The 25,787-nt window shown below is 34.7% G+C and overlaps 2 protein-coding genes across 3 annotated transcripts in view; both read left to right on the forward strand.

Moving 5' to 3' along the window:
- Positions 1–688: 688 nt before the first annotated feature.
- Positions 689–5,137, forward strand: LOC126781208 (sentrin-specific protease 1-like). Its single transcript, XM_050506074.1, has 7 exons — positions 689–892; positions 1,104–1,201; positions 1,269–1,531; positions 1,866–2,947; positions 3,155–3,341; positions 3,644–3,868; positions 4,087–5,137. Exons 1-7 carry the CDS (start codon positions 807–809, stop codon positions 4,246–4,248), a joined length of 2,103 nt encoding a protein of 700 aa, XP_050362031.1. The 5' UTR covers positions 689–806; the 3' UTR covers positions 4,249–5,137.
- A 2,407-nt stretch (positions 5,138–7,544) lies between these two features.
- LOC126781207 (long-chain-fatty-acid--CoA ligase 4) overlaps positions 7,545–25,787 on the forward strand; it is a 53,679-nt gene continuing 35,436 nt past the window's right edge. Inside the window, exon 1 of one of the 2 annotated variants that reach the window (XM_050506072.1) lies at positions 7,545–7,664. The gene's annotated coding sequence lies outside the window, so the exon portion shown is untranslated. Of the gene's footprint in view, positions 7,665–16,025; positions 16,174–25,787 lie in introns of those variants that run through there. The other variant, XM_050506071.1, reaches the window with a different exon arrangement.

Consider the following 25,787-nt stretch of genomic DNA (forward strand, 5'->3'; position numbering starts at 1 on the left):
ATAGTAATACTTCTCTATGCTTATTAAGTACTCTCTGCAAAGTGCGTGTTATTGTGGTTACACGGCATCTGCATATAATCGATAGATTAGAAACAATTAAAATAAATTTAACTCTAGTATTTCACAGTTTGTAAACTTTTTATTTAAATATATCATTTTTAATTATATAAATAAGTTACAATATATATTTATGTAGTCATAACGAATATACGTAATTTATGTTTTATATGTGTTCCTTAATTTTTCAAATCCACTAAAACACTTCATAGCATCTTGCTCCAATATCATTCTAATACTAGCTCTGGCCTCTGGCAACTGGCTTCGCAATCGTACATGAACATTTATATTGAAGGAAAAACAAACAAAAACGTATTTTTGCTTTTTTGTCGGTTATCAGTCCATGGCATATATGATCAGCCAACTGCCATCTCAGATACAGTCTGCCAATTTATTTATATTTTTATTAGAAACTTACAGCATACTGTATTACATAAACATTTACAAAAAAATAACTTGTTCATAATAATTCCTTAAAAAAAACGTTCATTACTTTTAAATAAACTATTTTGTTTATTACCTTATTACATTCTTATTTTATGTTTCCATCCTACTATTATTATCTACTCGTTCATGTTATAAATTTATAATCTATGTGTATAAAATTAGTAATCTGTGGCTATGTTTCACCGCTACCGATTATCGTGCTCTGTCGAGTGTCGTTGTGACGAGTTGTGTTTTATAGTATTTCTAATTTTTAAAACCTTTCAAAACAGTAATAAAGGTAATGGAAACATAATTTGATTAAAATGCAGTCCGTAGTGGCTTATGTTCGAAGTTTACTTGGTTGGTGCGAAGATGATCCTGCGATCAGAACAAGCTTCAAAAGAGACAGGTATGGGTTTGACATTTCTTGTTTACAACACTATAATTTAGTTATGGCGGCAAAGTCAGTAAAAAATTGATAATTTAAGAATTATAAACGGAATTAAACATGATCAGAATACCCTTAAAAGTTGCCTCCAAATTTTGGTCGTGAGTAAAAGTTTTATAATGTTTTGTATACATGTTAAACGTTTCAATGACGAGAACCTTATTGTTTTCAGGACCGACGACGATTTCAGTTCTGGCAATGATACACCTACTCTGAAACGACTAAAAACAATGAGAAAAACATCTTTTCCTGACATTATGGACTCTAAAGGTATTGCACTAACTTTCTACCTACAACTAAACTGAAAGCAATTGCTTATTTATAATTGTTTTTACAGACATGTGGGAGGAAAGAAAGCAAAACAATAATGTTAGATATGTTCCGATACGGTTAGAAACTGTACATCCTAGCACTTCCACGCCGAAAGAAAGTACACCAAATAAAGGTAGTCGAGTTAGAGCAGTTCCAATCAAATTGGTAGATGTATCAAGTAATGGACCAACAACTTCACAGAGGAAACCCGGCATGCAAACACAAGCTAGACCTGTCTTACGAGCAATTATTAAGGATGATGATGATGATGATGAAAATGATCAAGAGGTATTCTGTTAACTAAATAGAGGATGAAGAATTATCCACTTTATTATAGTCCTCATGTTGTTGACTAGTCAATAGCCAAGACAATCCCATATGTATAAGTAATACATTCAGTTTCAGTATTACAAAGTAGTGCCCAAAATTATGAATGCTTAATATTTTATATGTATCAATGGTTTATGTTAGAATGTAAAGTCATTGTCAAACGTGTTTTCAATTTTCTAACAACATAAAAATATATACACAATATTAATAATTAACATTATGACCAACTAGATATATTAAGAATTAACATTTTAATAAATACATAGCAATATATTAAAATCAAAAATTACAGGTAACATGGATAGAAACAAAACCAAAAAATAAAACACCTAATGTATACATAAATTTAGACGATGATGATGAAAATAATGATCAACAAGAAGATGATGTTATATTTGTTAAGAGAGTGACAACACCTCCCTCTGTTAATACATATAAGTACTTTGTCACCAAGGCTGATCAGGCAGAACCTAAAGAACAAGAAGTAAAGTTTTACAAATTGTGTAATAAACCAAATGATAGAAATTCAAATAATTCTCCTAGAACAAATAATAAATTTAAAACTCCGGGAGGAGTCACTAAAATATATAAAAAAGTACCTGTCCAAGTGCCCCGGTGGATGCAATCCCAAAAGACGAATCTCTCCCAACCAAAAAATAGATTTTCAAATTTAAATGGTAACTCAAGATCAACTTTATCAGAAGTTTTTAATTTAGATGAAAAGAGAAATTATCAAGAGTTAATTAGGAAATTCTCTGACACTACAACACCTGTTTCAATTAGGAAGCCCAGAGATGTTATTGAAATCGCTGAAGATGCTGCGTCACTTCGAGAAACACAAAGGTTTCAAAAGAGTTCACTAAATGAGATAAAATTTATGGAAAAGAATCTTAATATGGATAAGGGAAAAGATGTTGGAAATGAATACGACCCGATCACTGTAGCATCAATTAACTCTTCTGATTCAGAAATAGAAATAATTCCATCAGACTCTTCCACTTCTTCTTCAATTAAGATAGATCCAATAAATACCTTACGGGACTCTTTAAGAGACAGTGCTGTCACATCTCGGGATTGGCTCACAAAATTAGACTCTAAGTATAAAAAGAAAAAACAGGAAACTCAGGCTAAGTTAAAAGATGCACATAGAGAGTCGGACATAATTTCAAAAGTTAATTATGAACAGAAATTAGCACAATTAGAGCATAAATTGAAATATGAATTAAGTATACCAGAAAGTCTTATAGAGGAAGTACCACCCACTGTAGAATTGCCTCCTCTAACTCCAGAACAAGAGAAATTAATTAAAAGAGCTCTAGGTCCTGGCCCACCTGGACAGCTGTTAGTGGAGAAATTTAATTTACGGATACATAGGTATTTTTTTTTTTTAATTATTAAACTGAATTTATGTCATAAAACTGCCATTAATTTCACAAATCATAATCTAATAAAATATATTTAATATTTAAAATATAATAATTATTCAAGATCTCAACCAATGATATTGTGTCAAATCTGTTAGTGTTGCTTATTTGCCTTTACTCTTACTGTCATTGTCTGCTACAAAAATCTTTGTTCTAGGCGTGATCTACAAACATTATCAGGATTAAACTGGTTAAATGATGAAATTATAAACTTCTATATGAACTTGCTTATGCAAAGAAGTGAGGAACAGAAAGATCTGCCGAAGGTGTATGCCACAAACACATTCTTCTATCCTAAGCTTATGCAAAGTGGACAAGCCGGACTACGCAGGTGGACAAGAAAGGTAACCTTTATCTATACTAATATTGTAGATGCAAAAGTAACTCTGCCAGTCTGTCTGTTTTACAGCTAATTCACTGAACTGAATTTGTTAAAATTTGGTATGAAACAAGCTTGAACCTCAAGGAAGTACATAGACTACTTTATATGCATCACACCTGACCACTAACACGCTGGAGAAGACACGGGCGAATCAGTTAAAAATTTATCAAATCTTGTGTTTTTTCCACTTGAAAAAAGTAATTGGTCTACCTAAGAAATGACTTTTGATGACATTTAAATTAGCCGTGACCTGATATTCCGCAGGTGGATATATTCGCGCACGACTTAATGGTGGTGCCCGTGCATCTCGGCGTGCATTGGTGCCTCAGTCTTGTTGACTTCCGGCGGAAGAAAATATCCTATCTTGACAGCATGGGCAGCTCCAATCAGCCCTGTCTCCAAGCGTTGCTTCAGTACCTGCATGATGAGCATAGAGATAAAAAAGGACAACCATTTGATGATAGCGGCTGGACCACGGAGAATCTAAAGGTAGTAATTTGCTTCGTCGTCTTAAATATTTTGTATAACAATAAATAATACGTTTTATAATTCGTTTATTTTTATTTAATATTATGTGATTTCATTTTTACATTTTTACATAATCAGCTGTTCATTCATAAGGTGGCCGGAAGAAATATTTTATACAGATTTAATAAATGCCATGAGTATGATTGGTGCATAGATAATAAAAGAAAATATATTTGCAGGACATCCCGCAGCAGATGAACGGCAGCGACTGCGGCATGTTCGCGTGCACGTTCGCCGAGTTCAGCTGCCGCGACGCGCCCTACTCGTTCTCGCAGGCGCACATGCCCTACCTGCGCCGCAAGGCCGCGCTCGAGGTGCTGCAGGCGCGGCTGCTGCTGTAGGCTCACTGAACCATCCGCTTCCAACAGAGTACTTAAGTTGTAGCTGTCCTGTTGCCAATCCTTATGTTCTAAAGAAATAATGCGATTGTCTCGAACTATCATTGCTGTAGTCAAATACTATGTAGGAGGCGTATTCACAAGTAATTATAATTTTATACATAATCCTGCCTCTGTTATTCTTAAAGACATACCCTTAAAGAAATTTCTTATTTATTTTTAAGTTGATATTAAGTCGTATGAATGAGAGCATTGCTCGAGTGATGTGGTTGTTTTAAAATATTTTGTTAATAAAATTACTGACTGATTTGACTTAATATTGAGCATAAGCATTCTTTCATACAGATGTAACAAAATGAGTTTCTTTAATTGTAAATGTTACATGGATATAATCCTTATAATTTTTTATGATGCAATAGTACTTGACGGAATGCATTAAACGATGATATAATTTCATGGTATAAAAATATATAATGTAATTATCAACTAACTGGATTTCTTATTTAAAAAATAAAGTTTTAGGTATTTTTTGCCTAAATACTCATAAAAACAACGAAACCCATAACAACGCGTAACTCTTCTGCCATCGACTGTACGGTATTGAGCGGCGGAATATTCTACTTCAGATTGGCATTGACATATGATTTTGTACACAAAATCAGTGTGATAGAAGCCTATATCGATGTCTCTATCGATTTAAACAAACCACATCACTACCGGTGCGGGATCTGAGTGTATACCTAACTATTCCAATCAGACTTGTTTCTGCTGTATTAAAACATGAACAACAATTATATAAAATTCAAGACTGATTAGAATGTTAGAAGGATATTTCTTAGCTATAAATGTATAATTTAGGTGTATATAATTTTCTTTGTACGACAATTGAATTTCCAATAGCAAAAGAATATATTATACTTAGACCATTCAATGTTTTTTTTATGATTGGATTAAGCATTTACGGCTTTAACTTATAAATGTTGTTTTTAGGATTCGATTAGTTAAAGAATGTGTCTTCTTTCAAAGGTCAAATCAATAAGAAAGAGAGAAATACCAGTGTTTACTAGTGAGACCGTTGGTATTAAAAGTAAGGTAAAATAACTCAGTTTATTATTTTATTATTTATATCTTAAACATTTCCTATTTATATAGAAATATCTTAAAGCTAACAAGCCAGCTTCAACTTTTTGTCTTGGACTTAAATATTTACTAAAATTGCATTTATGAGTTAGTCTATTGTATATGAACCTGAAATTTAGTGTTAGTAAATTAAATATAAATATATGTCAAGTAATTTATGTGAAAATTACATAAGTCATGAATAACATTAATTTGTAATTACTTTGAAGTTAAATATCGAATAATATATGATGTAGTCATAGTATACGACGTCGAAATTTCGACGAAAAATTCTCAATTGATTTGAGAAAATCCACTACCCGCACCAAATCCATGACAGAAAATTTTATTTATTTACAAAGATAATTTGGCGCCATTTCACCACCTTGTTCAATTGATAAAAGTAATAATAGATTATATAAACCCGGAGCTGAACTGTTCATTCATGTATATATTTCATGTAAATGTTCTCAAACAAAAAATAACATGAAAATTTATATATAAGTTCATTAATTATTTAAGGCTCAGTGTTAAATTTTAAGAATAATAAAACCTAACATATGTAAGAAGACAGGATCATGAAGTATTTTCATTTGAGGATTCAAAGGGAATGTTACAAAGCAAGATGTGCATGTCCCACAAAATTATTCATGTATAGTTTTGATGTAATATTTTCTACAAATCTATTTAAACGGGACTTTATATCTTACCAATCATTTGTTTTATAAAAACTTTTATGTGTGATTAAACATTTTTAAGTTAAACTTGTATAAAATGATCAGTAATACAACTTATTTTATTAGGTTAATATTTTAATGTAATGAATATTTTAATAATAGTCAACATTTTTGAGTTACATCTGCCTAACTTAAAATTATGTAATATTAAGAATATTACAGATTAAATTGAATATCTGTATTGACTGTATCTGCTGGACAGGTTCAAAATAAATTCAATAGTTTAAAAATTGGACATTTCACTAATTATTAATTTCTTTCTGTCATGGTTTGTAGAATCGTAGAAAATATGTAAAATATTAATATTAAATAAAACAAAATTGTTTTGTTTCCAGTCGGTTATCAAAGTTTTTCCAAGTGATTAAATAAATAAAAGAACATCAAATCCAAATGTATTTTATTTTTACCATCAAAATTATATAGTTGCAACAATTTGTAACGGAAATAAAAATTGTACTTCTATTTTTCAATATAATTATGAGATTTAAAGTATTCAGTTATTTCGTTTTAAGCCGATTTTTCTTAATAATAAAATCAAATACAAGCTTAAACTGATTATTAAAAACTTATTTAAAAATTTCTCTGAAAACCAAATGAGAAAGAACTCAAAAACCTTAATTTGAATTTCTCACATGAGGACTCATCAACCAGCCACCCTCATGTAAACTGTTGTTTGGGCTACACGCTTAAGGCGATTGCTCTCCAAAACCTCCGTTCAAAATAACTACATATAATGCAATATTATTGTTAACATGTTGATACTTTATTTGTTTAAAACATAATATCTACATATTGAGAACTCCTTATTTTCAAATACGTACCTTTGTAAAATTAAATACGTAAAATTAATTTACTTTCAAGAGAGTACGATAGATGTCACTATACCAGAAACTAATTTAAACAGTAGTTAATAGATTTGTTTTAAAGTAATGTGATTATACTCGCATCCAATGTGTTAGAATTTGTTTTATTGTAAATAATTTTACCATCCCATTGTTAAAAACTCAATATTTGAAATAGTTCGCAATTACTTACGGTATTGATCAATACGGATACATTCTGTAGCTTTCTAGGTATGTATAGAGTGTGACGTAGTGATCACGCCACCTTTTCAAGACTGCTTGCTGTTTTCTGATTGGATGAATCCCTCACCCCGAATGAAAACACTGCACATTCAACATGTTCAGGGTTGTACCGTTTAATCGATTTTCACTTCCAACAATAATCGAGTTTCATAAATTTATAATAAAGTAATTAAGCTTGGCTTACTAGAATAAATCAAAATTGGTAGCGTAAAATAAAAACGAACCTGAATTAATTATAAACATAAAAAAGATTACCGTTTGTTACTCACATTATAGCCAATATTTTCTAGTCGATTAAGTAATATCGATATTTTGACGTTTAAAGAACTATTAGTTCGTGCTTCACTATCAATTCAATTTGGTTATGATTGCAGACGATTTGTAGGTTCTGCTAGTGTTTATTAAGTTAATTTTGAAAATTCTGTGATAATTTAAAAGTGTTATTTAAACCGGAAAGATAAACGTGAAAAAGCTTGCGGTAAGTCTCTGATTTATAGTTTTTTGCTTACTAATAATTACGGTCGGCGATATTTTTATAATGTACCTTTCATAACCTAGAATTTGTCAAATTAGAATGTTACTTTCTTCTAATGATATATTTCATATACAGTAAGGTAAAGAAAAAAAAATTCAGATACATTAGATATTTTTTTATAATATTTTTTTTTTGTATCATAAAACCTGTATATATAAGGCGCGTAATATTTTTACGTATTCGATATTACCTTCTTTTGATAATATCGCTCCTAATTTATCTCACATTGTATATTAATATTCATAATGATCTCATTGATTGTTTTAATTTTATTAAAAAATAATTAAAGGAAAAATAAATACGCAATAAACGATTAGAAAGTCGAATGCTTCTTGAGTCGAAATTTAAATCAATCATCGAAAAATTCCTTATTTTAAAAGAAATAACTAAAACGTATTGGTACATAAAAATTATAAGCATTCATTTATACTGCTTCATAATAAATAATAAATAAATAAAGGAATAAACTCCAAACCTTCTCCTCAAAAGGGAGAGGAGGCCTTAGCCCAGCAGTGGGACATTAACAGGCTGTTACTGTTACTGTATTTTACAGTACAGTGTATTGATATTCTAAAAAAATATGTTTAAATCATCTGTATATACATACATACAAAGCCATTATATATAACTAACTGGTTAACTGTACTATGCTTCATAATTTTATATCTTTTGTCATTTTTCCAATTTAGTTTTATGTACAAGTATAATTTTTTGTATTGATAAAACATTAATTTTACACATGTTTATTTTATTTTTATGTACAGATGCAGTTTTATCCCTGAGCTTGTATATTATAAAAAGAAATCTGTATATAGTCTTTGTGTTGTTATTGTCTGAAAATTGTGGTCTCAATGTACCCAGTGAACATATTACCTAGTAAATATTAATATAGACTGGGCTAGAATCGTAAATAAAATCTTCAAAGTTCACTCAACAGATAACACATCTGTATTCATCTCATCAATATTATCAGACGGAGATTTTTACATAAGTTCATTGACATCTGGTGCAATAACATAAAAGTTAAATATATTGGCAGTAATGAATATAATAATATAAATCCAGGTATCATTTACATTTTTCAATATGATATTTTGTGGGTAGGTAGAAAAAAATGTGTTCAATAATTTTAATGAACCCACACAAAGAAACTAAGGGGCATTTACATGTAAACAATGAAGATACAAAGTACAATAAATGAATCATGTAAATCATTGTTTAAAGCTTAAAATGTCTTGACAACATCAATACCCTTCATCTTAGTGACGCAAATAAAATGACAGGGTTAACATATTACTCTTAATGATATTTTCAATAAGGATTGTTTATAATGAACATAATACAATATATAATGGCGTTTGGCGTGGTCGGTGGATGCTTGCCTTTCACGCTGAAGGGGGTGGGTTCAATTCCCACCTAGGACAGATATTTGTGTGCATGAACATGTCTGTTTGTCCTGAGTCTGGGTGTAATTATTTATATAAGTATGTATTTACAAAAAGAAAAATAGTATATGTAGTATATCAATTGTCTGGATTCCATAGTACAAGCTCTGTACGAGCTTAATTTGGGATCAGATGGCCATGTGTGAAAAATGTCCAAGGATATATATATAAATAAAAATATACATAATATCATAATGTGATTAGTTTTCACCATTAGTGTTTGGGGGGCCCGGGGGGGTGGAAAAAAAGCAGTCTATCCTTTCTCTTTCAAATTTGCTTCATATAAATTTTCAGAGTTTAGCCATAAAAGTGTGACAGATAGACAAACATAGTTAATTTAGCATCTATAATGTTAGTATATATCAACTAGCAAAAAAAAAAATTAGAAGATTATACAAGTAAAAATTTAGTTATCTACCTATATTGAATTTAAATAACATTTTATTGATTTATAAACAATTGTTGTCACCTGTATTAAAGGAAAAAAAAATTACATATCCTACAAATACTTACATTGTGATCTTTAATTTTTTATCATAGAAATGAAATAAGTCAATTAGGATTACAGAATTAATACATTTGTCTATGCTTATATTGAATGTTTTATTGATATAAAACCTATTTATACAATGAAAAGTCTTTAACGAACAAACTAACTTTCAAATATGATGTTAAATGAATATCAGCTCCTGTTAATAAGATAGCTAAGTTATCAACATGAACCCGACGCTAGTCAGCCCTTACAGACCCCTGATATGCTATCTTTGACCTTCACTCAATGATAACATGGTCTGAAGTTCAGTGGCAATGAATGCAATTACTTACTGAATTATACTTCCCTGTTGCTTAGATCATTGCATATTAATATATTTCACAATCTTTGACGTATGCTTTCATAAGTATGTTATATCTCAGTATTAAAAATATATTGTATTGGATTGAATATGAATCACAAAGAACAAAGACGCGCTGGATTCGAAAGTGGAGAGTTGACGCATCAGCCACTGCATCTCAACCGTATGTGGTAAGAAGTGACCAAGGGGAGTTTTATTGGTATGTGGATTTAGCGATACCATGATTATATAGCGCTCCAACTCCTCGCGTTGTGGTGTTGATAAGAAATACATTGATTTAGAAATACAGTGATAGTCAATACAATACGACGTGCATTCCGTGGCTAGGGTTTGCAGTTGAGAATTTTTTGACATAAATAGTCGACTTTTTTTTGTAAGAAATGTTAACCATCGCCAATGCGCCACAACCTTGGGAACTAAGATGTTATTTCCCTTGTGTCTATAATTGCACTGGCTTACTCATCCTTCAAACCGGAAACCAACAATACCAAATACTGCGGTAGAATATCTGATGTAGTGGGTGGTACCTGTCCAGACGAGCTTGCACAAAACCCTACCACCAGTAAACCCCTTGACCCGGTTGACAGTATATTTGATTTGAGTACAGTAAAATGATCTTACTCGTAAAGAACGTTTTTTTTTGTTGACTTTTTTTGACAAACACGCTTTCACATTTAACCGTTTTTTGTAAAGCAATTATTTTTTGCCTTGAGTGAAAATTTTATAATATATTCGTGGTCTGTATCAATTTGAAACACCTATGAAATTATTTCGAAATGTTCAACTGGACGCAGAACCCAATTGTATGCATAGCCAGACACAAGCTCACTCAAACAAATTTGAATTTCAAACGCGCATGACAATTTCTGTTAAAAATTATAATGAATCCAATGAATAAAAAAACATATTTTTGTTGTTAGTCATTTATTCACTTCCCTTGCCAGCTTCTGGAGGAAATATAAAAATCAGGGGAATTGTCAACTCAATTTAGTGCTTGGGAACTCGTAGTTCGGTAAACTTTAAATCAAATTTTTCTTAAAAAACTTAAATTTCAATAACTCTTAAACTCTAGAGATTATTCGTTACCTAATCTAGTTCAAAATTTATATAATCCTGATAAAGACTAAACCCTGGCTTGCTTCCATATTTCCTTGCACTTCAACCCCTGAATTCGCAGCATGCACAAAAGATCTTATATCTCAACATAGTGTGACTTCCCCAGTAACGAGTAAAACAGTATTTATTGCATTCGAAGTAATCCGCGTCTGTAGGTCTATTCTCGTCCGGGACGGTGGACTTCGCCCCCGGACCATTATCCCATCGCCTGCCGCCCGCCGGTCCCGACACGACAACGCGCCGCGAGTGTCGCTTTCCGCTATCTACCATCCGTTTTTAGAGTCACCATGATTTTGAATATTTGTGGATTTAAAAATAAAGGGCGTAAATAATGTTGTAGTTAAATTAACAACTCAATCCGGTTCGCTGTTCAATCGCGTTTTAATCATAATCATATCAGCTAGTTAATGCTTATCTATGAATTACTTTTGTAACATGTAGCCTACTGAATCTGGCACTGCTGCTTATAGCGTAAAACATAAAAAATTGTTAGGTATAGCAGCATTTTGTAAAATCCTACAACGACGTGTTATCATATATTTATATTTAAATATAAGTAAATTTATTATTCTACGTTGCCTAGAAGACAACTGAAAATTGTTTTCGTCTTATATATTTTTGAATGTGTTTAGATCACACAAGACACTTAATGAACTTTATTATACATTAACTAGGTATGTACATATAAAAATTATATGAACTGCAAACTTGCAAATGATTCATCTATGAACAAGTTAAACACGTTTCGTTGTTGTTGTCGTTTGGTGTAGTAGAAGGAAATAAAAAATATAAAACTGTAATTGCGCTTTAATAATATCAAATTATGTTCCTTTGTTAAAAACATAAGTGTATATAGTCTTTGTTTTGCTATTGTCTGAAAATGATGGTCTCAATGCGCACAGTGATTATATTACCTAGTAAATATTAATATAGACCGGGCGGGCATCCTTCGTATAAAATCTTCAAAGTTCACTCAATAGATAACACATCTGTATTCATCTCATCAATATTATCAGACGGAGATTTTTACATAAGTTCGTTGACATCCGGTGCAATAACATAAAAGTATACAGTAACGCGATAGTATTTTGAAATTAAATAAGAGAAAAACAAGGGATTTTATCAACAACGACGATAAGGGTTTTTTTTTTTAAATATTGATTTGCATTTGTGTGCAATTATGTTTTAAAAGCCAGTAAGTGGTACTATTCAATATTGTCCGATGAAAGAATTCAATCCGTTTCGCCCACGAGGGATTTATTGTTTTCATGTCCTTAGACATCTACTTATAGTATCAGTTATCATACACACATACGTATTTTTAACACTATGTGTGTATGTGACTGCATCGTAACTCTATTGCTTAAAGTTTGTAGTCTGATAAACGGGGTTCAAACGTTGGGTGGGGTCAATTAAAAGTCATTGGGTTATTCTATCTAAAATTCAGTAGCAGCCAAAAGTTTGGTTAGTTTGAAACAGCACGTAAATCTGGTAGTTCTACACCTAAACTCTCCAATTGTGTCAGGTTACTTCCCATCCATCCATATTTAGAGTGTTGGAGTACTGATGTAATAGAGAGTACACCTGTGTTTGCATGTGTTCACTATTAGATAGGGTACGACCGAATCATTCAAGTTGCAATCACGCATAGGTGTTTCATAACGATAATACTTTGGCAAATTAAAGTAATAAGATTCGTGGTTGGCGGAGTGTTTTTCTCTTCTCTCTTATACATATTTATATATTCCCCTCTCTCTCTCTCTCTCTTCTTGCACGTCTTTCCTGAGAGTTCATCTCTTTTTCGTGTCTTCCTGTTTGCGTTATAGCTATATACATACATGTCATTAATATGACCCTCATCCTACTGCATTACTTATCCATGCAGCTATAATCAGTTTGTTATTAATTTTCCAATCAATCCATTATGTTAACTTCACACATCCCAGCAATGTGAATCACATACAAAAACAAATATAAATACTATATCTGAAATATGATTGTCAAATTTTGCCGATAAAAAAAACTGGTTCGTTTTTTTATGAGTCAGTGATTGATTAGGAGATGATTTGATTATTCATAAGATGATATATGATATCCTTTTTGATTCCATGAAAATAAAATATGCTGGTATTTTATTTAAATATGGTATCCCTACCAGGTTTCTTAACTTAGTCATTCTACACGTTCCACTATTGTCTCACGTGTGTAGGAGTCTTAATAAACGAGGTACTGTGTTCGAACAGGCGAAGAGAATTCATGTTACAACCGAGTTAGGTTCATTTTCCAGTGTCAGGTTTCGATCTTAGTATAACCGTATCCGTGGAGTAATAGCGGCAGTGATTACTAGTGATTAGTGTCGTTGACATGTTATTATTTTATCTGTCTCTCTACTGTGATTTTATTTTGATTTAATGTTAAAATGAACGCAACTTTTGTCTTACAAACTGTCGATTGTAACTTGAGTGTTCCAGATACTTGCATGATTTATTCCATAAAAAACAAATGAAATGACGGAGGTTGCGCTTTGTGCAAGCCCGTCTGGGTAGGTGTCACCCACGCATCACATATTGTACAGCCAAATAGCAATACTTAGTATTGTTTTATTTCGGTTTAAATATAATAACAATTTCCCAAAGATGGTGGCGCATTTTCGGTTTAAAGAGTTGTTAATATTTCTTACAGTGCTAACGCGGTGACCACTCACCATCCAGTGATCCATATGTCAGCCTGCTTACCGATGTTCGATGTTCGACGACTGATTTCGGCCACGTAGGCCAATCTCAAGAGAGGTTAGCCAACTGAACAGGACATATTATAGTGCACAGATGTGTGCGCAAACACAGGTGCACTCTGTCTTCCCTAACACTTATAATCCGACACGACCGGAAAGAGGTCAGGCGCAGGACTAACGGCTTTACGTGCTTTCCGTGGCACGGGAGTGTACACACTTCCAGACTCCGGGTTTCTGAGAATTTTTGACAGATAAACTCAATAATATTTTTATTAGCTCGACCATCTGAATCCAGGACCTCCGGGTCAGCGGCCTTAAATGTAGCCAATAGTCCAACGAAGCAGTCGACCCAAAAATGAAGTCATAAGAGATTTTATTAAAAATAATAAGAATCTAGGTAGGTATATCAATATAAATTTTGAAATTGACTATACGTTCCACTTTGGCAGTAATTCGACTGACATTTGATAGTTCATTAGCCCTATTGTCGTAACGGCTACGTCATCAATTATTATTACGTCACATAATTGTAGGCGCTTTGCCAAAAATACACATCATTTGCATATTGTAAATGTAAACAAACTTCATTACGATTACAACTTTAATGTTTAAATGTATGTATAAAATCTTATTAATGTTATTTATGAATGTAAATTTGATTGTAATAAGCGAAATAGGAATAATATATTTTTCTCTCTCATCTCACGAGAATTGACGCTCGAAATCTTATGATCTCGTCTGACGCTCAAAGTCTCTGTCAGTCACTACTGCTACGAGCGCTAATATTATGTTAACATATCAAAAAACATGTTGACATGATAGAAACGCTTTACTCATATACGAACTTGAAGATTTTTCTCTTATCGCAACGAAAGAAGTTAAAAAAAAACCGTTTACTATGTATGAATCTTCTATGAACACAAATATACGATAACTTGTTAGTTGTTACACCATTTGTCAAAACGTTAGAGATATCCATAGAGGTTTTTTATCAAATAAATAATTTAAGTAGATAATCCTATGTATGCACTTTTATTGAGTTTGTATTACTTTGAGGTTTACATTACGAACAAAGTGGATTGGAATCGATTGTACGAAAACGCAGCGTCGGAATTGCAGCTTACTTTAATTTCAATTTGAAAGCATTGATATTTATTGTGTTGTTTTATATATGTTATTTTATTTATACATATGTTCGGCTCCTCGGCGTTGCCTTAATGCCTTTTAAAATAATAATTATAATTACAGAAATAAATATAAATATATGAAATATGTTTATAAACAACTATTAGTATTCTCGTTTTCACCAGATTATAGGCCTATCATAACATACCTTTACTTTACAATATGAGAAGTAAAAAAATAAATTAAAAACATTATAGTATGTCTTGTTCGAAATTTAAATATAATATCGCCCATAACCTTCCATAATGAGTTTAATGTGGTGCTTGTTCGATATCCGAATCTCGCTCCAAATGCCATCACGCGGTCAACAGAGTGCAAGTGCACTGGGAGCGTTCTATTTATGCTTGTGCGTTTCTCGTGGAAAACAGGGCTGACCATGCAGGCTTTTCCTTTTTGTTTTTTTTTTTCATCGGATGACGTCAATTACTTAAGGACTAAGTGCTTTATTATTATTTCTAATATTTTAAGCTTAAACACATATAAGTACATGTGTGTTGCTTGTGAGTGTTTCGATATATGTAGCTATTTATACATAGTCGGATGTTCTTCGAGGACTTTATCGAATGACTTAATTGTTTTTTTGCTTAACTGATCATGCGCAACTTTAGTCAAGTTTTTTATTTAGCAAATAGACCGGCTAAAGCGGTGCTCTCTATGAGATGCCTGTAATTAGGGCTGCCAGTGACTTATAATTTACAAGAAACTTTGTATTGCACAATTTTAAAAATAAATTACTTTTAACAATTTAGTAGCAGCGTCATATTCGGAAATATATTAGTCAATGCTGATAAAACAAGACAAAGAAAACGAGATATCGAAATCTAATATCACGAGAAAGAAATGATATGATGCATCACCAGACGAACTGTCTAGTCAACAAACTGAGAAATCGTATGATATTGTGATGACATGGCAACCCTGTAGACGTTCGGATCACGGTCACGAGTGGCGGGAACCGCGACCGGCGTCGTTTAAAATTCGAATTCAGTTTCCGATCGAGCGTCGCCTCGGACGCTCGTATCTACGACCATCATCTAGACATTAACATTTATTTTGTTTATTATTATTTTTATACGGTGGCTGTGATAAGTGACAGTTCAGTAACTCTCGAGTTTTAATAGGTAAGTCGATGGTTTCGTAACGCGAACACGTGAGGTGCAAAGTTTAAATGGCGCGTTACATTCTTATCGTTTAATAGTTTTCTTTGATATTACGTAGTTTATATTTTTTACGTTTTACATAAAATAATTAACCTACGTAATAATTTTAGCAATAAAGTAAACATATATATATATATATATATATATATATATATATATATATATATATATATATATATATAAAATATCCTAACAGTTTATATGTTATATTTTAAACATGTGTAATAAATAAGGTAATTATTAATTACTAGTAAATGTTAAACATCAATTGATCATTGATTATAATCAATTATTTAATCGTAATATTATTAAATAATTGATTGAATATATTTCCAATATAAAAAAAAATAACAAAGAGAATATAGATATTTAACACTTTACTTAACACGAAGAGACTATCCGTTCAGCTACATCTGTTTTGATTAAAAAATGAAAGGCATTTAAAGTATTGATATTTTTTGTCTATGGATTAATTGTAAGATTTATAAATAATAAAAGTCAAAACAACCTGTCAATGTGACATGTTCCATTGCTGGGCTAAGGCCTTTTCTTCGTTTGAGTATTGACCCTCTGCTTAAGAGTGTATGTGGAATACACTCCTAAGCAGAGGGTGCATGCTGCTCCATTGCGGATTGATGGATACACATGTTATCCTCGCGATGTTATCTTCACAGCCGAACACGAGATGATCAAAATAAATAAATAAACGCAAGAATTAACATTCTAATTAACATTTGGAGAATAATTGTTAAATGGTTTTGGATAGGATTTTATAAATGATGGTAAGTGGTCACTAACACCCACAGACATTGGCATTGTAATAAATGTTAACCATCGCTTACATCACCAATGCGCCACCCACCCTGGGAACTAACATGTTATGTCCCTTGTGCCTGTAATTACATTGGCTCACTCACCCTTCAAACCGGAACACAACAACACCAATTACTGCTGTTTTGCGGTACAAAATCTGATGAGTGGGTAGTACCTTTTTCAACACTTGTTTGCGGCTGAACAACTCATTCTTATTACCCAAAAAGTCCAGTATAATAAATAAACATTTACAGTTCAACATGTATATTATGATTCACATGTGTATCGGGGTCAATACCTTCAGCTAATGGTGTGCGAATTTATTTTTACTTCGTACATCAATGGATCTCAAACTGCGAACAAAAGATAGACACTTACGCGTACATTAATTCAGTAGCGTAATTTAAGATTTGACGTACCGAGCACAAAACAAATTCCGCCCCTTAAATTTAAGGAAAAATGCGTATTATAATATATTATTAATATCTATCATTTATGATTATTTAAGAGTAGATAGATAACTAATAATGAGAATTAGGTAGGTTCCTCAATTTTTCAAGTCAAATCAAAAAGTGACAAAAAATGGGTAACGATTATGAGAAGCTGCCGCTACAAGACCTCCCGCGGCTCGACCTCCCTTGGCCATAGAGTAAATACGCCACTGCGTTAATAACATCGTGCAATAGTGTCGTAGCGTTAACACACGGAGGCCGAACTGTGATGTTTAAAGCGGCCGAAGCAGCGCGGCGCATCTAGCTAATAATAAATGATAAAGTAATACATAGCGTATAAAATAATCACGAGGAGTAGTGGCGTTTTAAGCTCCTCTTTGATAACAGACAATTTGCTTTGTAGAAAATGTTTTCTACTTTGCAAACTGTGCTAGATTTCAGTAAGATAATGGCCTTCCTTTGGTGTTTAGTACTTCGAGTATTTCCACAGACAGTAGCGAAAGGATCCGTGAAAGTAGTTGGGTAGCCATTTAAGTGATTGCAACTTAGATGTACAAAACATTGTTAAAAATATTATGATATTATTTATTATTTTTGTATTAAGTTCAGTGTAGCTCTGAAATGGTTTCATCTGAATTCCATTGTTTTTTATTTTATTTTACTTATTACGTATCTATTTACCCCCCTGGGTATTAGTCCTATCCATTAGTTAATTAATCTAACGCCAATAATACTTTGCACTCGGCTGTTTGATTTACTCCGGCTTGAACTTTCGAAGATCCATTCTTCGAAACACAACACAAGGCGTGTTTTTACCACTGGCCCTCCGTGAACGCGTGAATCTTAACCGATGATCGTGGGTTCAAACCCTGGCAAGCACCACTGAATTTTCATGTGCTTAATTTGTGATTATAATTCATCTTGTGCTTTATGGTGAAGGGAAACGTGAGGAAACCTGCATGTGTCTATTCTGCCACATGTGTATTCCACCAACCCGCACTGAAGCAGCGTGGTGGAATAAGCTCCAAACTTTCTCCTAAAAAAAGGGAGGCCTTTAGCCCAGCAGTGGGACATTCACAGGCTGTTACGGTACGGTACGGTACGGAACTTTCGAGGGATGAGTGAGCCAGTGTCAATACAAGTAGTCCTGAGTTTTCTAAAATGTATCGACCAAAGACGGAACTAAAGTTTTAATTATGGAGCTCTACAGACATATTTTGAAAAAATATCCCGCTGGCTGGATATTAAAAGTTCTTATTTCATTGTTTTCCACGGAATCCAAGCGTGCCTAACCAGCTCGTGAGGCTGCCCCACCAGGCCACGCATAATCTCGGGGTGGACCGTCGTGCCGGTTGGTGACCGGTAGGTGGGGTCCCAGCGGCCACTTCCGGGGGGGTTCGGGGGCCCTTCCGTCCGGCGGGTCAGTGTATTTTTCCTTTTGGCAACCACTTGGGGAAACACGCCTCCACACTTTGCCCATCCCTATCGTGGCAATACATCGCTCGCTTCACGTCTCTTTTCCATTTCATTTTTCCCAAATGGCGCAACATAACAGAAATAACGGTCGTACAGCGGTGCACACCCCCACCATACCCTCGCTGTTTGAGGTCGAGTTCTCTAACATCCGTGGACTCCACACTAACCTCAACGCTGTCCACCACCATCTCGAGACAGCACGGCCAGCAATGTTGTTTCTCACGGAGACACAAATACTCCGTCCTGCCGATACCAGCTACCTTAATTATCCCGGCTACACGCTTGAAGAATCCTTCAAAGCGAAAGCCGGAGTATGCTTGTTCGTCAAGACGGATGTTTGCTGTCACCGACTGCGCTGTCAGAGCCGAGTCTACGTGTGCCTCTACAGATCCCACAATGGTGACTTGGAGACAAGCCGATTATTTGACCATCTTAGTCGGGTGGCAGATGCTGCGCAAGAGCAATTTCCTAACGCGGAATTGGTGTTTTTGGGGGATTTTAACGCTCACCACGAATCATGGTTGAAATCCCTCAAAGCTGACCATGCTGGAAAGACTGCTCATGCTTTTGCTCTCACACATGACTTGACCCAACTGGTTGATCAGCCCACCAGGATCCCAGACATTGATGGGCAAGCATCTTCTCTACTGGACCTTCTGCTGACTTCTCACCCGGTGGAATATCAGGTTGTGGTTCAGGCTCCTCTCGGCTCTTCGGATCACAGCCTTATATCTGCCAGAGTGCCACAGTGGGAATGACCCGACAGCTAGTGCCGCTGCTGTTGCTGGCGAGATCATGTTGGGAATGGAATACTACATTCCTAGCTCAGATCTCGTCAGTAGGAGTACGCGTAACCGTTGGTTCACTCGTGAATGTGCCGATGCTGTATCATCTAAGCAGGCGGCATATCGCAAGTGGATCAACGGCTGCATTAGCGGGGCATCTAACATTGACTCATTGAAAGCAAACTACAATAAAAATTCCAAGTCCTGTAGAAAGGCATACATGAGAGCGGATGCACAGCGCATTGTACAGATTGGTCATGACCTTGTTTCGCATCCTAGGGGCTCCCGTAGCTTCTGGCGTCTGACCAAGTCTGTGCAAAACAATTTCTGCCAACCTTCGCTGCCACCGCTCAGAAATCCGGACGGATCGCTAGCTCTCAGTCCTCAAGAGCAAGCTGATCTCCTGGCTAAACTCTTTGCCGACAATTCCGTCATCGATGATTGTAGTGCGCTGCCACCTACAATACCTTCATGTGGCCATACGATGCCTGATATTAAAATCAGGCAACGTGATGTGCGTGCGGAGCTGCAATCACTTGATGTACGGAAAGCTAGCGGTCCCGATGGAATACCAGCCATAGTGCTGAAGAAGTGCGCAGCGGAGCTGTCTCCTGTGTTAACGCGCCTGTTCCAACTTTCTCTCTCTTCGGGATGTGTGCCGGAGGCTTGGAGAAGAGCTAATGTGCAAGCGGTTCCCAAAAAAGGGAATCGGTCTGACCCGGCAAATTATCGGCCAATAGCTATCACCTCAGTACTTTGTAAGGTGATGGAACGGATTTTAAACAACCAACTGATCCATTACCTAGAAGATCACTGTTTAATTAATGATCATCAGTACGGGTTTCGACCAAAACGGTCCACAGGTGATCTTCTAGCGTACGTAACACACCTCTGGGGTGAAGCTATCGACAAGCATGGAGAATCGTTGGCTGTCAGCCTCGATATCTCCAAGGCTTTCGACAGGGTCTGGCACAGAAGTCTTCTCTCCAAGCTGCCGGCATATGGTCTGCCTGCTCAGCTATGCACCTGGATTGCCAGCTTCCTACACAAGCGTAGCCTTCGTGTTTTAGTTGATGGTTGCGCTTCACAATTCTATGTAGTGAATGCTGGGGTCCCCCAGGGATCTGTGCTATCTCCCACACTCTTTCTTTTGCATATCAATGATATGCTCTCTCTTGGGAACATACATTGCTATGCAGACGATAGTACAGTGCATGGTGGATACCACGGACGCGCAGTGGCTGGGCGAACGGAAATTGAGGAGAGGCGTAAGGATCTTGTCATTGAACTCGATAGGACGTTAGAGCTCATCGCCAAATGGGGCTCTGATAATCTTGTTGAGTTTAATGCCAAGAAAACACAGGTATGCGCTCTCACGGCGAAAAAGTCAACATTTTTCCCTCTTCCCTCCCTCTGTGGTACTCCGCTGGTGATGCAAAGCAAATTCGCCATGCTGGGATTTGACGTTCGCTGCGACCTTAGTCCAAGGGATTACATCGAGGCTGTTATAAAAACAGCTTCACGGAAACTCGGAGTTCTGAACAAGGTGCGGCGCTTTTTCACGCCACAACAACTGTGCCTGCTGTACGAAACACAGGTACGGTCTTGCGTTGAATATTGCTCGCACCTTTGGGATGGCTCCACTAAGTACCTACTTGAGGCCTTGGACCGGTTGCAGCGACGTGCCGTACGCATTATTGGCGACGTAAAGGTCACAAACACCCTTGAACCTTTACAATTGCGTCGTGAGATAGCTGCACTGAGCGCTTTCTATCGACTGTATCACGGCGAGTGCTCTGAGCAATTATTCTCTCTAATTCCTGCTTCCCCCTTCCTTCTTAAGTCCACGCGAGCTGGTTCTCAATGTCACCGCCTAACTGTGACATCACTTCCATCGCGAACAAAGAAATTTGGCAACTCCTTTCTTTGTCGCACTTCCAAAAAATGGAATTCCTTACCAGCTCACGTGTTCCCCTCCTCTTACAACCCGGGTTCCTTCAAACGAGGCGTGAAGAGGCATCTTGCGGGCCGGCAAGGCGAAGGCGGCTAGTGCAGAACGTTTTTCCCGTCTGTACTGGCCGTCGTCGCGTTTGGACTCTACTACCACTTACCATCAGGTGGAGTAAAGTCATTTGCCCTCCCGGCGAATATAAAAAAAAAAAAAAATAATTTAAGTTTAATTCGGTAGTCGGTTCTTCCACATTGTATCTTCTATCCCGCTAAGTGTAGTGACACTCCATACTAGACACAAAAGAAACATATAAGTTCGCATAAGCATATCTTAATTCAAATTCGTAATACGTATATTCGTTACATAAAAGCTAATTACACTAAAGTTTAACCTGATAAACTTCATTAATAAGACATTATGCAAACTTATTTCTTTCATCGTCTAGTTTCAACCGGCTTTGTCTAGTTCAGGTTATTTAATTATTAGCCGGCGACAATGTAACTAAATAGGCGTTTGTACACATGTAACGTAACGTAAGACTTAGTCGGCATTGAATAATCGTATGTAATTATTATAAAAAAAGAACTTGAGTTATAGCTTATCCAATTAAAAATGAGTCATAATAATAAACTCAATAAGAAACACCATCAGCATATTCACAAAATTAACAACAAAAAATACGATAATAGTGGACCCGTACAGTTGATAAATTACAGGCATTTGCAAAAATAAATAAAATACATAAGCACACAACTTCCGAAAAACACCCTAATTTTGCACAAGTATATGTAGAGTTTCATCAATTTAAAATGTAATCCCAAGCCAGAGACAACTATGAACTTTGTCTCTGGAAGTTACGTCAGCAAGGTTCAATTGACCTCAAGACCTGACGCAGGAAATAAACCGAATGTATTTTGCATAGACGACCAGAGGCCCAGAGGGTTCTATAAGAAAAAAAAGTCGAAACTCGCCGCAGCCAACGGTCGTGAAATGTCAGATAGTGATACGCGACATTGACATTGAACATAATAATTATAACATTTCTAGTCACACACACCCACGCATCATAATAGTATATAACCATAAGTCTATTATCAAACTTTCCCCACGGAGTAATGAAGTGAGTTCTTAAAGCATTGCTGATCTCCAAATAGCCGACAAACAAAACGCAAGCGCTCGAAACAGTGGTCACTAGGTAGCCAATTTGTAAGTGGTCACTTCCGCCCAAAAACATTAGCACCGTAATACATTAAACTTTACTACTATAGTATGTAAGATATTCTTGCCGTCCATTATAATATTGACTCACTCACCGCACAGCAATACAAAGTTAAATACATTAAAGAATCGTGAATCTTACCCGAAGATTGTGGATTTGAACCCGGATAAGCACACCTGAGATTTCATATGCAAACACAAAGTGCATAATTCAACTGTAATGTAATGTACAATATGATTATATTATAGATAATTAATCGTGACCGTGTGTTGTTGTACGATGAATACAATGTTTGTTTCGAAAGTTAACATACCCCCTTGGGTCGAGCTAAACATAACATCCAGCGAGAAATTCCATCATTCAAATGCGTCACTGGCGTGGCCCTGTATCGCTTCTTCAGTTCATGACGTAAACGTTTCAATGAAATGTTGTTTTTAAAGAATGAATGAATGAAACAGAAAAAAAACTGGCATAAATTAACCCGTACTGAATTGTTATTTATCTAAAAGTTTATACTGTGTTAGCTTTTAAATAGTTTCTTATATTTCTATTAACGTTTGTGAACTATGTATCTGGAAAAAAAATTCCTCGAAAATCTGGACTCGATGGCACTGCGTTACTAGGAGACAAATATCTACATTATTAGATCTATATTTAGCAAAAGGAACAAAGTCTAGAATAGCTCATTACACACATATATTGTAAACAAGATAGTTAATCAAGCTATTCTGTAATAACAAAAACTAAACTGACCGCAGAACACAATCGTGAAATATCAGAAAGCAATCGATATCGACTCATAATTATAATACAAAAAACATTAGAGTTACGAAATTAGTTTTTGCAGAATATCAACCGCTGTTTACATAGATTAAGTAAGACTAAACAGATATTAGAAAAGGGCAAATGTCAAACAAGACGTCCTAACAGCATAGAGGTACGGTCTATCAATTAGAGGTTATCAGACACGATTGACACTCGACGATAAATGACCGATAGCCCGCGGTTCAAGCGATCATTGCAGGATGGTGATAATTATACACTTGTTTTTCAATAAATATCTATATTTGTAACATAATTTATCACTGTTACTTGACCGCGTAGACTTTGAACATTAATTTTTAGAAAATTATAATTTAATTAATTTTTTTTTTGTGTAAATATAAAGTGATAAGTTGTGACGACCTCCCATTATATCATTTGACGAGCCGGTTGGCGCGGTTGGTAGATACTAGCCTTTCACGCCGAAGGTTGTGGGTTCGATTCCCACCCAGGACAGACATTTGTGTGCATGAACTTGTTGAAAATATTGAAAAATGTCTGTTTGTCCTGAGTCTGGGTGTAATTATCTATATAAGTATGTATTTACAAAAGAAAAATAGTATATGTAGTATATCAGTTGTCTGGTTTCCGAAGCACAAGCTTAATTTGGGATCAGATATCCGTGTGTGAAAAATGTCCCAGGATATTATTATTATTATTATTATTATTATTATTATTATTATAAACATATATTAACATATATTAGAGATATATTAACCGTGATGTTAGGGCATCGCCAATGTGCCACTGTGCAAGTGTTTATCTAACCAGATGAGCTTGCACAAAACACGGGTCATGTTATAATAGCCAAGTAACGGAAATTGAACTTTTAACGACTGTAGAACTCAGTTTCCGTGACCTTGCAAATCGATTATTTAATTATATATCGCTATCAATCGATTAAAATATTACAATAAGAACGATGACAATATATATTTTATCAATCATTTACCAACGTCGTGGCGCTGACCCAATTACATACACACTTATGTACATATGCTACAAAGTCCAACAATAAATCGTACTTTAATCGTTTTGGTCCATTTAAAATTATTTCCATAGTTACTTCTAAAGTGCGATGTATTTGTTTATAGTTTATATTAATTGTTGTTTAATTGGGTCACTCCGTCATCTGCGTTGATTTGTTAAAACAACTGCGTTTTAAAAATTTCCAGGATATACATAGAGCTATATGAAAACGGTATTTCAGTAACGGAAAGCTCAAATATAAAGAAGGTAATTCAAGTAGTACTTGAAGTTGTAACAGATTATTAACTTATGTTTGAATACAGAAATGTATTTATTTAAAATTTAAAAGTGTTGATAAATTCGTTATCGGGATTTTAATTTTATTGAATTAAATCTAAAGACAAAATTACACGGGAAACACAAGTCAAATGCCAATCTTGTTAGACGATAAATTGTGATCTTTAGTAAAACAATGTGCCACCTTATAGTTCGTTCTAGGCCTTTTAGTATCGATTTCGAAGTTCGCTAGGGTTGACAGCGAAATGACATTAGAATGCTTTTTAATGAAATCAGATTTCTGAAGAAAGGGCTGCGGGAATAGATAACAATTCCGAATTGAATAATTATGAGTGTGTATATATATATATGTATGTATATATAAAGTGATCTCAAAAGTATGTTATACATGAAAGACATGCTCATCGTCTTTTTTCCTAATAAATAGATCATGGAGCATCTTCCAAATGTACCTATATATGGTATATATGTTCATTTTAAAAAGGTATATATATATATATACATATATGATATGTCGTACAGCACAGATCATTAGGCTTAAAATTAATCAATTCTATAATAGGAGTTTAGTTTTGTTTTTATCGAAACTGCCCTGTGTATTTTTCTCCTTATCCTTGTGGTTATCGATTGCGTCGTGGTTATTGATTGATCAATGCGTTATCGAATATACGCATTATTCAAATATTAATTCAACAAAACAAACTCCAAAACTGATCAAAATATCCAATTTGGTTCATATAATATAGGTTGGCGCATTGGCGATGTAAGGAATGGTTTATATTTTATATATT

The sequence above is a fragment of the Nymphalis io genome, chromosome 3, assembly GCF_905147045.1.
Source record: "Nymphalis io chromosome 3, ilAglIoxx1.1, whole genome shotgun sequence".
NCBI classification, from domain to species: domain Eukaryota; kingdom Metazoa; phylum Arthropoda; class Insecta; order Lepidoptera; family Nymphalidae; genus Nymphalis; species Nymphalis io.

Coding starts and splice junctions, on each gene's coding strand:
- LOC126781208 (XM_050506074.1), top strand. CDS start 807: ATGCAGTCCGTAGTGGCTTATGTTCGAAGTTTACTTGGTTGGTGCGAA. Junction 1,202..1,268: donor TGACATTATGGACTCTAAAG/GTATTGCACTAA, acceptor TTGTTTTTACAG/ACATGTGGGAGGAAAGAAAG. Junction 1,532..1,865: donor ATGATGAAAATGATCAAGAG/GTATTCTGTTAA, acceptor CAAAAATTACAG/GTAACATGGATAGAAACAAA.